This window comes from Orcinus orca, chromosome 8 (genome assembly GCF_937001465.1).
Source record: "Orcinus orca chromosome 8, mOrcOrc1.1, whole genome shotgun sequence".
NCBI classification, from domain to species: domain Eukaryota; kingdom Metazoa; phylum Chordata; class Mammalia; order Artiodactyla; family Delphinidae; genus Orcinus; species Orcinus orca.
Window position 1 is genome coordinate 65,710,495 of NC_064566.1, and position 14,940 is coordinate 65,725,434.

A 14,940-nucleotide genomic window follows, 5' to 3' on the forward strand; every position below is an offset into this window, starting at 1 on the left:
AACAACCTTTACAGGAAGGTATAATCTCCCTTTTACTGGGGTGGGAACAAAAACTCAAAATGTTAAGTAATTTTCTCAAGGCCATGTTTCTATTAAGAAGCGTTACTAAATTTCTTGTAAGGCTGACTCCAAAGCTCATCTTCTTAATGATCACATATTAATGATTACAGTCAATTAGAAATTATTTTGGTTAGGGATAATACATAAAGGCAAAACAAAATATGAAAAGGGCACATTGTATCAAGGAACTCCTGGAAATTCCTGCTTTGCAGGATGGAAGGGTTCAGAGCCATCCTTCATATAACAGTTGTTTCTGGGAAAAAGGTGAATGTGATTAACTGTTTCCCTGGAAAGGACAGTTGCAGTTTTAGACTATTCCTTTCCCAGGAAGTAATCATATCAATAAAAACAACAAGGAGTGGGAGGGAGTTAAAAAGCTTGAGAAAGTCTTTCAAATCTTTCTATCTTTCTCTAATGGTCCTCAAATGCTAGTGTGCATCAGAATCGTTTGGAGGGCTTGCTATAAAACAGAGTGCTGGCCTCCACCCCCAGATTTTCTAGGTCAGTAAGTCTGGGGTAAAGTCTGTGTTTCTAACAGTATCCCATGTGACATTGATGGTTCTACAAGAGCAGGTAGGAGGATAGAGAGTGAGCTGGCGCAGGTGGGGATTTTAAATATGGTGACCCAGGCAAGCCCTTAACATTTAAGTTAAGACTTGGTGGGAAGTGGTGTGTAGTGGTCCACACCGCTTAGACTTTAGGAACAACTTAAGGAAGAAAACTTCATCAGCAGAGGGCTAAGAAATCTCCGTAATTAACGAGTGAGTGATTAATACATAATACAATCTCATGCATAAATAAAAGCGACATTGTTCGAAAAACTGCTTTGACTGATGTCTGTTTCTTGGAGTTCTGAATCATTTAATCAAGATTTTCCAACAGAAACCGTTAATTAATTTAGGGGCTGCGAGGAGAAAAATTCTTTGGCTAGAAGTTCCGTAAAACAAGTATATTATCAAAATTATACTACCATAACCATTATGAATAGATTAATTTTTAACTGCTTTTTTAATATTCATTTTTACTATAGGTTCATAAACTGTTTCTAAAATCATGGCTTAACTTTGATAATATCTCACTCTTCTAGAGCTGAGAATATTGTTGAGGAGCTATATATCACCTTATGCAAAAAGGAGGTTGTTTCTATCCAAGGGTGTTAAGATAGGATTTTAAGATTTTTAACAAAGGAAGAACTTCAGGCCACTTTCTCTCTCAACTGATAGACAATTTCTGAGTCAAAGACAAATAAAAAATTAAAAAACTAAAAACAGCTGATGCCTGAGAAGATGTATGACAGCTGAGAATGCAGGATGAGGCAGAACAAAGAAAGTAAATGGTCTCAAAGGCACTAGATGGAGAACCCAACCAATATGCTTAACTTAATCTCCTAGAAAGTGTTTACTTCCTCAACTCGTTCTAAGATTTCAGCTTCCTGACCTCCCAGCTACAGGTTCTTCTTGGCCCCATCCTTGAACCAGTTCTTATTTGAGTCCAGAACCAGTTATTCTCTCACTCAGCACGGAGGCATCCTTATTCCTTGTCCATTAGTCTTGCACTAACAGAGTTCTTTGACTTATCGTGTATCTGAGCAGAATGTTCACAATTTCAGCAATGCCTCAGTTTTTGTAGAACTGTTTGGTGTTTTTTTTTTTTTTGGTGGTCCAACTTGCTTTTGCAGTCCTGATGGCAGGGTTTTTACTTGTGAATTCCAGCCCAGGGGCTGGGACCTACTATCTATGGATAGATCAGCTTAATTTTGACATTATGCTTGCCTAGATTCGAAAATATTCAAGAATTAAGAATCCTAAAAATATCAATTTTTTTAGATCTCCTGCCAGCCAGGTGTTGGAATATTATCTACTAAATAAAAGAAAACCTAAGTTTAGGGATGAGAAAATGAGAGAAAGTAATCCTTTAATATTATGTACATTATGAAGAATGTTATGATTAGCTGTGATTGTGGAAACTACTAGAACAGCTGTGCATCCGTCATAAGCAGGCCCACAATAGAAAGAGTCCCTTCCTGAGTAATCACTGTGCCATCAGATCCCATCACCCAGAGCCATCATTGTTGGGCAGAACATGTCCGTTCTGGCAGGATCTAGACTGGAATGAAGGGATAGAACCTCACCACCCTGGCCTGAGGTGAGGCATAGCTTTGGGAAAAGGTAAGATAGAGCTGGGAATGGAGATGCTAATGAGAATTCACATTTGCAACAAGTCAGGTACTTTACATCATTTTATTTAACAATCACAAAGTTTTACGAGGTAGAATTATGCCAGGCACTGTGTGTTCCTCAAAGCAACACTAGGGGGAAGGTACTTATCTGTCTATCTACCCACCCATCCCTAGTTCCTGACACAGAGCTCCTAAACTCTTCTACATATGGGTACTAGGAAAATCTTTTATTCTAGTATTTAGTCTTTGACTCTTATTCCTGACACAGAGCTCCTAAGACCTTTGTAATTTCCTCAATGATAGGAGCCTCTGGCACAGAGTTCCTATATTCTTGGAATTTCCTGATTCTAGGAATGTCTCTTGTTCTGACGAGACAATTCTTGGTGGGCTCCAGGATGCAGCTGGTCACCAGAAATGCCAGGCCATGATTAGAAGTTTGGAAGTTTCAGCTCCACCCCTGCTATTCTCTGGAGAGGGGAGAGGAGCTGGAAATGAAGTTAATGACTGACCATGCCTCTGTGACAAAGCCTCCATAAAAAGGGGTTTAGAGAGCTCCCAGGTTGATGAACACATCTACATGCCAAGGGGGTGGTGCACGCCAACTCTATGGGGACAGAATCTCCTGCACTTGGGACACTTCCAGACTTCACCTTATGTATCTCTTCATCTGGCTGTTCGTCTGTATGCTTTTTCATATCCTTTATTGTATAATAAATCCGTACGCGTTTCCCTGAGTTCTGTGAGCAAAGGACAGAATCCAAGGAGAGGATCATGGGAACCCTGATTTGTAGCTAATTTGGGCAGATGCTGTAGGTAACTTGGGAACTTACTACTTGTGACTGGCATCTGAAGTGGGAGTGAGCAATCTCAGGGGACTGAACCCCTAAGCTGTAGGGTCTGCAACTAACTCTGGTTAGTGTCAGAATTGAATTGAATTGCCAGACACCCATCTGGTGTCAAAGAATTGGTTGGTGCGGAAAAAACTCCCACGTACCTGGTGTTAGAAGTATTGTATGTGAGAGTAAAGGAGAAACAGGGAGTTCTTCCTGTAGTGCTAATATTGTATTTGAAATAGAGGGGAAAAAAATCATGTTCAGAAAGACCTCCCACTTGTCCTCAGTCATGGGGACAGTAAGCCAGCATGCGATACAAGTGAAACTGCTTGAATTCCTTCCTTAAAGTCCTTCCTCTTCCCTCCCCTCCCCTCACCCTTTCATCCTCTACCTCCTCTTCTTTTTGTCCAATAGTCATCCCATTCTGCTGATTGTGCCTCCTAACATTCTCAGACATCTATCTGCCTTTCCCTATTACTATTATGACAGAATCGATCCTTTATCACTTCCCTCCTGAATATGAAATATGATCTCTCAATGAACCACCACTTTCACGGTTCCATATGCTGTTATACTCTTTGTTCCATCTATAAAAAGCCTCTTCATCTGGTTCCATAGCACTTGTCAAGATTTTCCCCAAAGGGAAAATTAAACTTTACATGAATTGCCTAGACAGGAAGGCACTTTATCTTCTCTTCTCCGATTGAATTTAGTACTTCTCTATAATTTATAGGACTTATCATATTGCTATAATTAATTTCTCCATTAAACTCTGATTCTGCTTTTCCCCAATGGGACTCTAGGTCCCACAAAGCCATATACTATGTCCTAATCATTTTTGTATTTTCAGTAATTATGACTGCTTCTGGTGCATGTAGTTTTTGAATAAATATTTGAAGAATGGAAAAATGGACAGATGAATAAATGAGAGGCAGTATAGCACAATTAGGTATAATTTGGGGGCCAAACAGACCTGGGTTTGAGACCCAGCTCTGCCATGTGACTTTGGATAAGTCACTTAACCCCTTTAAATTTTAGTCCCTTAATCTGTAAAATTTGTAAAATTGGGAAAATGGTCCTACCTAACTCATAGGGGATGGTAAAGATTAAATGAAATAATGCATATAAAGCACATAACACAATCCTGGCATGTAAAAAGTGTTAAATGTTGCTATTTTTTATTATGAATGAGAATAACTTCACTCAGGTAACAAATATATTACAAATGTGCAGATTGAACAAAAATTACTGAAGTGGGAGGGAGGGTCTCTGGAGGAAGAGGAACTCAAAACTTTCTTTGGGAAGAGAAAGGAAGACAATTTGGAGAAGAGATGACATCTGGAAAGGTCATCTGAGGCTCTGCAATTTAAGTATATTACTCAATATCACTGTTTTAAGCCATTTTTAAACAGCCCATTGGAAATGACGTTAAGTTGAGACATTGCTTTTATTGTCCAAATAATCAAGGTTGTCCTCTGGTGGCGAACCAAGCCAAAAAGAAAGAGCTCTGAAATTTGTCATAAATAGTATTCCCCTCTCTAAACAGTTCTGACATTAAGCATTCCAGAGAATTTGATCTTTATGAGAACGAAATAGAGATACGTGACATTTTGTTCCTGTTTTCCACAATATTTTTATATGTATTATGATTAAACTTTCAGAGCCATTGGAATATGTTTTGCTGGCCTAATTGCCAACATGGTTGCAAGTCATTTGTGAGTAAAATTATGCCAAATGTCTTCAACCGTTTTACATCCCGAAGCTGCATTTACAAGGATAAGAATATTTATAGCTACCCTCAATTCTAAATACATTATAAACCTAAAGCCTTCACAGTTAATAATGAGGATGACAGCTAAGAAATGAGCAACAAAACTTAAGCTCATTATCTCCATTTCTTTCCTCTAACCTATGAATCAATATTTACTTTATATTAAGTATGCATTCATTTCCTGCTTTTCACTCATCTATTTCTGACACATCTACTCCTGCTCTGCGAATTTTCATGGTGCAATGTCTTCTATGACGTTCTGATGAGAATGGATGTGCCCGGTTTTGGCAATGGGTCAACTTTGAATTCAGGAATGTAAGAATGTGACTAAGTAGCATGATTATAATTTAGAACAATGTTCCCCAGCATCATCGCAGGTAATGTTTTTTAAAAAATGGCTTACCCTTAAAAAACACATGTACACACACATTTCAAGAACTAGTCAGTTCTCTTCATGAATTCTTTCCCTAAATAAAAGACACACTTTTCCACGTTTCATTATCTGTTAGGTGTCTCTATAAGGTGCTCAAGATTATAGGGACACTATGCTCACTAGAGAACCCACTCCCAATCCAAATTACCACAGTCCATTCATCAGCCTATATTAAGCAGTGTAGATGAGTCTCACTTAAAGAAGGTCAGCTACATTATCCTCTGTAAATATCACTCTGTGACACCATGTAATTCAGGGCAAATAAGTCACTTCTTAACCCATATTTTAGCTCTTAAAATGTATTTCTCACAAATGGAGTCTATATTCAATGAGTCAGTAAAAGAATCAGAATAATCTTAATGTAGTGTGAATGTAAATTGATACAGCCACTATGGAGAACAGTATGGAGGTTCCTTAAATAACTAAAAATAGAACTACCATATGACCCAGCAATCCAACTACTGGGCATATACCCTGAGAAAACCATAATTCTAAAAGAGAAAGGTACCACAATATTCATTGCAGCTCTATTTACAATAGCCAGGACATGGAAGCAACCTAAGTGTCCATCAACAGATGAATGGATAAAGAAGATGTGGCACATATATACAATGGAATATTACTCAGCCATAAAAAGAAACAAAACTGAGTTATTTGTAGTAAGGTGGATGGACCTAGAGTCTGTCATACAGAGTGAAGTAAGTCAGAAAGAGAAAAACAAATACCGTATACTAACACATATATATGGAATCTAAAAAAAAAAAAAAAAAGGTTCTGATGAACCTAGGGACAGGACAGGAATAAAGACGCAGAGGTAGAGAATGGACTTGAGAACACGGGGAGTAGAAACGGTAAGCTGGGACGAAGTGAGAGAGTGGCATGGACATATATACACTACCAAATGTAAAATAGATAGCTAGTGGGAAGCAGCCATATAGCACAGGGAGATCAGCTCTGTTGTTTGTGACCACCTAGAGCGGTGGGATAGGGAGAGTGGGAGGGAGACACAAGAGGGAGGGGATATGGGGATATATGTATACATATAGCTGATTCACTTTGTTATACAGAAGAAACTAACACAACATTGTAAAGCAATTATACTCCAATAAAGATGTTAAAAAAATTATATGGTTATATCTGTAAGTGCCAAAAACTTATCTGGTAGAATTCAGCAGCCAATTCTATGTTTATTAATATAAAAACATAATGTCATTTACTATAAAGCAGATCTAGCTGCTGAAATTTTAGCGACATACAAATAAATTAAACTCTCAAAAATTACTAAAAAAAAATCTTAATATAAATAGGTATACGGCATTGTGAATAAAAGCAACAAATACTAACGGTTTGATTAAACTTTCAGCTTTCTAGAAATCTTTGTGTGTCACAAAATTACAAACTCCTTGACTATTAGTTATCTTCAATAATGAATAAATGAGAGTATATCTGAGAATGAATATAAATGAGAGAAAAAATGAGAGTATTAAAAACCATGAATACAAAATTAGTTTGAATTAGGTCTAGACACACAGATTCCCTGCCCACCTGTATTTACTAATTGGCCCTACCACAACTTTCTCTTCTACCGCAACATTCTTTAAGTGGGCATTGTTTACATGCACAGAGTTTTTGCTCCTATGCTCTTTCCTGGACCAACTCAACACTGCCTAGGCATAGCACAAACAGAATTATATTATCCCTTCTATGTCCCCCAGCATCTCCTAAAATTCTGCCAAACTAGACATTAAATCAGCTATGGGAAGATGAAAATGGTTAATATTCTGTAACTTAAATAAACTAATTGTATTTAATCCAGCATTTTATGTAAATATTTTCAGCCCCAGAATCCTTTAATTAGCGTATTTTCATTTGATAGTTCAGAAAACTGAAGCTCATAAAGATGTTAAGTGGTCACCTAAGTGGTGTCTCACATCAGCATCTCGCAGTAATTTAGAAATATTGAATAAATATTACTTCCCTAAAAATTAATAAGGGTGGGTTGATGAAAGTATCTTGACATAAAAGCTATCCTGCAAGATAAATGAACAACCTATTTCCTATGGTGTTTGGAAACATGCAAATCTAGTTAATTCTAGATGCAATTTTAAATGAATAGCAATAAATAACACCTGCAGCTAAAATGCAGTATTTACTGTGTCAAGCTCAGTTCAAAGTATTTTATTACTTCATTTAATCTTTGTATCATGCTTGAGTGGTAAGTATTATTATCTTCCTCCTTTCACACAGGTGGAACTGAGGCACAGAGGGTTAGGTCACCCAGGTCACCAAGTCAGCAGGGAAGGCAATCTGCTTCAGAGTCTGCACACTGAACGGCCGTAATACGGTGTGTGTGGCATCAATGGGTGATTTTTATTTCTTTAATCTGCAGATGTCAAAAAGTATATCTACTCCAAGGGTTAGACACTGACAAAGGATTGTCACATGATGTCTGTTAAATATTAGAATGGATCACATCACTATCAGAAAAGAAATCTACGAACAAGAAGGATACTTGTAAAGCTAGGGAAACCTAGGGAAACAACTGCAGACAGGTTACCAGTTGAGAAACCATTGTAAGTCTCCTTTAAACAATGGTATCAGTCAGACAGTAAGCCTAAGAGGCAGAAAAGCAAGTATCACTGGCCCCTGCAAATAGCAGCTGTGGGCAAAAATACTGATAGACATGCATGGATCTCTTCAGGCACCTCCATGCTCCCTGCCAAAACGAACATGAGTAATGTACCCATGCAAGGCTTCTCCAGGCACATGTATGTCCCTGTGAGTACTGGGAAGAGATTGGAAGATTACTGCTAGAGATTAAACCTGGATTAATATCTGAAACAATGAACAGATAATTCAGATTATGTATTTATTTTGTGACCAGAATTAAGTAAATATTATCATAGCTATGAAATCAGGGAAAAACTAACTCAGGTGAAGTTCAGTAAATACTTGAATAAACTGCCAAACTGATCAAAGAATGAATCATTTAGCATCATGATGAGTTTTGATTAAATATGTATAAACCAAGCTCTAATTCTTTAATTTGGTGACTGTTTTTTCTATTTCAGATAATAATTTACTCATTCTTTAGCCTGTTGCATACTAGCTAGTAAAGAGAGTCAGATTACTCAAAAAGTAGAGGGTACTCCAAGCTTCCACAGGAAGGATCAAGACACCAGCGTACATCAGCTTTTAGGGAAGAGAATACCTAATAAAAACCTGGTACTTCCTTATTCTCTGGGAAGATGAGGCACATTGCTTCAACCAATTAATACACTTGTGGCATCTAAGAAAAAAATGGCATCTGTCCCATTTAAGAAAGAGTTATCAAGATGCTAAAGAAGAATAAATTCCTAAAATCATATCTAGCGTGTTATTTTGAAAACCACTTATTAACATAGGCAGAACACTATGACATAAATCACAGCAAGATCCTTTTTGACCCATCTCCTAGAGAAATGGAAATAAAAACAAAAATAAACAAATGGGACCTAATGAAACTTCAAAGCTTTTGTACAGCAAAGGAAACCATAAACAAGACCAAAAGACAACCCTCAGAATGGGAGAAAATACTTGCAAATGAAGCAACTGACAAAGGATTAATCTCCAAAATTTACAAACAGCTCATGCAGCTCAATATCAAAAAATCAAACGACCCAATCCAAACATGGGCAGAAGACCTAAATAGACATTTCTCCAAAGAAGATATACAGATTGCCAACAAACACATGAAAGGATGCTCAACATCACTAATCATTAGAGAAATGCAAATCAAAACTACATTGAGATATCATCTCACACCGGTCAGAATGGCCATCATCAAAAAATCTACAAACAATAAATGCTGGAGGGGGTGTGGAGAAAAGGGAACCCTCTTGCACTGTGGGTGGGAATGTAAATTGATACAGCCACTGTGGAGAACAGTATGGAGGTTCCTTAAAAAACTAAAAATAGGGGCTTCCCTGGTGGCGCAGTGGTTGGGAGTCCGCCTGCCGATGCAAGGGACACGGGTTCGTGCCCCGGTCCAGGAGGATCCCACATGCCGCAGAGCGGCTGGGCCCAGGAGCCATGGCCACTGGGCCTGCGCATCCGGAGCCTGTGCTCCGCAACGGGAGGGACCGCAGCAGTGAGAGGCCCACGTACCGCAAACAAACAAACAAACAAAAAAACTAAAAATAGAACTACCGTATGACCCAGCAGTCCCACTACTGGGCGTATACCCTGAGAAACCCATAATTCAAAAAGAGTCATGTACCACAATGTTCATTGCAGCTATATTTACAATAGCCAGGACATGGAAGCAACCTAAGTGTCCATCAACAGATGAACAGATAAAGAAGATGTGGCACATATATACAATGGAATATTAGTCAGCCATAAAAAGAAACGAAATTGAGTTATTTGTAGTGAGGCGGATGAACTTACAGTCTGTCATACAGAGTGAAGTCAGAAAGAGAAAAAACGAATACCGTATGCTAACACATATACATGGAATCTAAAAAAAAAAAAAAATGGTCGTGAAGAACCTAGGAGCAAGACGGGAATAAAGACACAGACCTACTAGAAAATGGACTTGAGGATATGGGTAGGGGGAAGGGTAAGCAGGGACAAAGTGAGAGAGTGGCACGGACATATATACACCACCAAATGTAAAATAGCTAGCTAGTGGGAAGCAGCGGCATAGCACAGGGAGATCAGCTCGGTGCTTTGTGACCACCTAGAGGGGTGGGATAGGGAGGGTGGGAGGGAGGGAGACACAAGAGGGAAGAGATATGGGGATATATGTATATGTATATATGCATAACTGATTCACTTTGTTATAAAGCAGAAACTAACACATCATTGTAAAGCAATTATACTCCAATAAAGATGTTAAAAAAATACGGCTTCCCTGGTGGCGCAGTGGTTGAGAGTCCGCCTGCCGATGCAGGGGACAAGGGTTCGTGTCCCGGTCCGGGAAGATCCCACATGCCGCGGGGCGGCTGGGCCCGTGAGCCATGGCCGCTGAGCCTGCGCGTCGGGAGCCTGTGCTCCGCAGTGGGAGAGGCCACAACAGTGAGAGGCCCGCGTACCGCAAAAACAACAACAACAACAACAACAACAATATATATAAATGAATCCTTACATTTAAAGGACAGAAAACAGGAAACCAGATGAGGGATTAGCTGTGAAGAGCTTGAGACATTATAGTGCAGGAGATGCTCTAGTTAGTTAGGTTAGGCTTTTCAGGCCTTTTCAGAAATCCTAAAATGGAAAAATTTTTTCTTTGCCCTCCCAAAGCTCACCCATCATTATGCCCATTCCCTTCACAATACCTAGAGAACTCCTTACTTACTTGGGATAATTTCTAGATTGAATGAAGGGCAGAATCTCGGAGTCTTGACTAGATGGAGGAAGGAGTAAATCTCGAAATCGTTCTGTCAAAAGAAAAATAAACAACAGGCTATGAAAAAAGTCATAAAAGAATTTCAAAATAGAATTATTTCCTATTCTTTTAATTTGTTAACTATTTTGACTGCATATCTTGTATTAGAAATTTACCCACCATTTTATGTACTACCAAAATAGGTTTTTATTTCACTTTAATGACTATGCATATTTTTCTAATTAAGATGTCATAACAACTGCATATATAAAAATAACAAGTATTTAGTATTAGTTTATACTAATAACAAATTAGTATAAACTAATACTAAAATCTTATAATTGAAAGGTTAGAGGAAACATATATGACCAATAAATATACCAAGAGATGCACAAACTCATTAGTAACCTGGGAAATGAGAATTAAAACCACACACCATAAGATAGCATTCACATTATGTGGCATTCAATTGACAGAAATTAATCTCACAAGACCAAGTGTTAGGATTGTATCAACATAAGCTCTTATATAATTCTGGCGGAAATGCAAGTTGGTGCAATAGCTTTGGAAAACAATTCCATATTATCTTTTAAGTTTAACTTTTGCATACCCTATGAGCCAATATTTCCTTCTCTAGGTATATACTCTGCAGAAACTTTCAAATATGTCTCAGGCAGAAGAAAAAGAATATTCATAGCAGCACTGGTCAGAACAACATAAATGGAAACAACTCAATTGCCTAGGAACAGGAGAATGGATAATTTCTGGTATATTCACACAATAGAATATTCGTTGAAGTGAAACAATGAATTCAGTTACAAATAAAAACACAGTGAATCATACTAGTATGATGTTGAGTGAAAAAAATACCAGCAGATTACATATAGAAGAATATTATTTTTTGTTGAGTTAAAAACTAACTAAGCAATGTGTTATTTGGGTATGTTATATATGAAACAAAGAAAACCAGTGAAAAAAGGGATGATATACACAATTCAGGACAATGGTTACCTTTTAGAAGGAGTGAGGGGATGAAATAGGAGAAAAGCAAAAAGGCAGGTGAAAGAAATTGTTAATAAAGTCATATGTATTCATTATAGCATCATAAATCAGTGAATGAATGAGAGCCAGAAATTGTCCAATGATGACAGTGGGTCATGAACCAAGAATCTAATTAATACAATTCTGTACTCATGAATTCATAAAGAAGGAAAGAGGGAGAAAGGGAGGAAAAGAAAGAGGAAGAGAAAGAGACAGGGAGGGAAGAAGTGAGACAGGAAACAGAAAAGAAGAAAAGGGAAAAATGGAGTGTGGAGAAAGGAAGAATCCTCAGTTCTACCTTAGAAATAGTTATAATGAAAAGCTATCTGCACTGATAGAGTAATCTATCGCTCTAATACTGATCCCACATTTCTAGGATTAGATAGTCACTATCTCTAGAGTCATCCCTAGGGAAGGCTTCCTTGATCTCTCCTCTTTCTTTCTTTCTTCCTGCCAAATCTGGAATAGATGGCCCTGCTGGGTACTCCTAGTACACTCTGTGCTACGTTCTCATGGAATCTATCATATTACATTTTTACTGTTATATACATCTGTCTATCCACCCCTCCCCCTCCTCCTAGCAGATGGGTATTGTGCCACCAGGATGCAGAACACTATCTGATACATATTAAGGTGTTAGATAAATATTTGTTGAAAGACTATTTCTGATTTCCATTTTTACTGGATACAGAAAACTCTTTGCCTAGGTTAATCTTAACGCCTTTTAGAAGAGCCCCACTGGTCATCGATCAACCATAAAAAGCCAGGGGACCTGTACGCTAGCCTGGACAGAGTCACACCATCAGGCTGAGAACAGAGTACAAAGCTGAAACGCTGCACTGCAGTAAATCCATCGCTAACAAAAGGTGAGCAATTTCCACAAAATACTGAAAATCTACGCTTGACGATGACTCACCCTTTCCAGGCTACTGAATACCCAGACTTTAAACATTTGTGAGTACAGTGGGTAACAAGTATGGCTGAGAAACAGGATGTGGATTTTATCCTCATATTCATTAAAGTAGATCGAATCAGATGTTTAGCTGACCTCTACTCTGCATTTTGTTTTCACCACTCTGACAGTTCTTACAATACACTTGGAGAGGAACTAATAAAATTCAAACAGAGGTGGCTGTACCCTACAGTCCACAAGTCCAAGAAAGCATACTTTATTTTTCTCTCCTGTAGGTACACTTACTCTTTAATTTGAGTTCATATTTTTTAAAATTAAATTCTATTATTAACTGATATGCTGCTTTTTTTTTTTTTTTTTGTGGTACGCGGGCCTCTCACTGCTGTGGCCTCTCCCGTTGCAGAGCACAGGCTCCGGATGCCCAGGCTCATGCTCATGGGCTCAGCCGCTCCGCGGCATGTGGGATCTTCCCGGACCGATGCACGAACCCGTGTCCCCTGCATCGGCAGGCGGACTCTCAACCACTGCGCCACCAGGGAAGCCCATATGCTGCTATTTTTCATCAACGAAATTAATGATTATTTCAATGAATGAAATTCATTGTAAATTTTTCTGATGACATGACCCATGCTTTTCAGTCTACTTCCCAATTTATGTAGCATCCCATTAAATGAGTGCTTTGCAGTGTTTCTCTTTTTCCTTCTTTTGCCCCCCATTTATGCCTTTCCTAAAATGGGTCTTGAAAAATAAAAGCAAAACCCAACAGCAAATATGAACTTTACACATCAAGTAAAGAACTGTTCAATCAAACAGTTATATTAAATGTGATATATCCTTGGGTGCTGAAAATTAATATAAGTTTAAAAATCTCTGGAGATGACATTATACTGATAGGACTAAAAAACAAACAAAAACCCACCCTCTACACACACAGCAAAAGTAGCATATAAGAGATCATTTATTACGCTACCCAAACTATGAAATCTATAATTAGTATTCCTACATCTGGAGCATCCTTTAATCTGGGTATCATAAATGCAAGGAATACCAAGTGAACATGAAGACTCTTGAGTAGCTAGCGCGACTGTCAAAAAAAAAAGTTCACATATACACAAACAGAAAATATACACAGTACCTTAAAACTGTCCTTTTTAAATTTTCCATTTTTATACCATATGTATAAATTCCTAAATGAGAATAATTAACTTTTTCCCGTAAAAGTATAATGATTGCTTATTTTTTCTTTATGAGGATAAAAATAAATGATAAAAATTATCCTTAGAAAAGTCCAAGTAAGTGAAAAATTGTTTCAAATGCTTACATTAATCCTTCTTTAGTCTCCTAAATTTCAGCTATTAGCATCCCATTCTTTATCTGATGCTAAGGAAAAGACCAAAATAAATTGATGTTTCCTCTGTTAAATAGCAAAAATTTTAAAATAGTTCTTCTTTTCTTAGAGTAAAATGTCACACCAGCTGATCTGCTTTCTCAGTAGGCCCAAAGTCTGTTTCTTAAGAAAATGGCAGTTATCCAAAAACTAGAGCTCAGTCCTTTCACAGGGCTTCTTAGAACAATTTCATTAAAGCCACTGAAAAGAACCAGAGGATTTTCTGCAAAGTGATATTTTGATGAGCTGACTAATGATGTGATAATGTCTGACCATAATCTTCTACCAGTAGGGGATATATCTTAATTAACACAAGCTTTTGTAGCCTTTCACCCACTGTTTCTTTCTCTCATTCAATCAACAAAAGGATTCCCAGGCAACAAGACCTGGATGACATGCTGCACACAATTACATTAATTTGGGTTCCCTGGACAACCAATTGTGAGACAATATACTTATTTATTTGAAAACAAAGATGAGAAAACTAAAATAATCTTTCCAATTTTAACAAACTGTTTTGTACATTTACTGTGACTCAAATTCTTTATTTTCCCTTTAGTGGAAAATAGGCAATCTGCAATCCTCCCCAACATGCAGAACGTAACAAAAGCAATAAACATTTGCATAACAACAAAAAACAGTATGCATATATATTCTTGGAATGAGAAAAAATAAAGTCTTCTCTCTACCACTATAATAATAAGGAAGAGAAAAAGCAAAAAGCACAGTCAGCAGGTAGCCTCCAGCTGTCAGTTACATCAGAGTCTGCCTTAGGTGCAGGGGAATTGCCTTTCCCAGAACAGCTCAAATCCAGTGACTGAACAAGGCAGGGGTAGTTTAGCTGTACACAGGCAACTCTGATGGGCAAAATTTGCTCCAAAGCTTCCTGCCACTTTGGCTGAGGCTTCATAGAGACTACATGGTGGTTCAGGTTCTTCCTGTACCCAGTTTCACT

The 14,940-nt window shown here is 37.9% G+C and overlaps 1 protein-coding gene across 2 annotated transcripts in view; it reads right to left on the minus strand.

Moving 5' to 3' along the window:
- The window catches only part of NOX4 (NADPH oxidase 4), a 149,381-nt gene that overhangs the window by 29,662 nt on the left and 104,779 nt on the right, over nt 1-14,940 (minus strand). For both annotated transcript variants that reach the window (XM_004271881.3, XM_033431916.1), the window contains one exon: nt 10,615-10,696. In XM_004271881.3, coding sequence (XP_004271929.1) covers nt 10,615-10,696 — 82 coding nt within the window. The remainder of the gene's footprint in view (nt 1-10,614; nt 10,697-14,940) is intronic.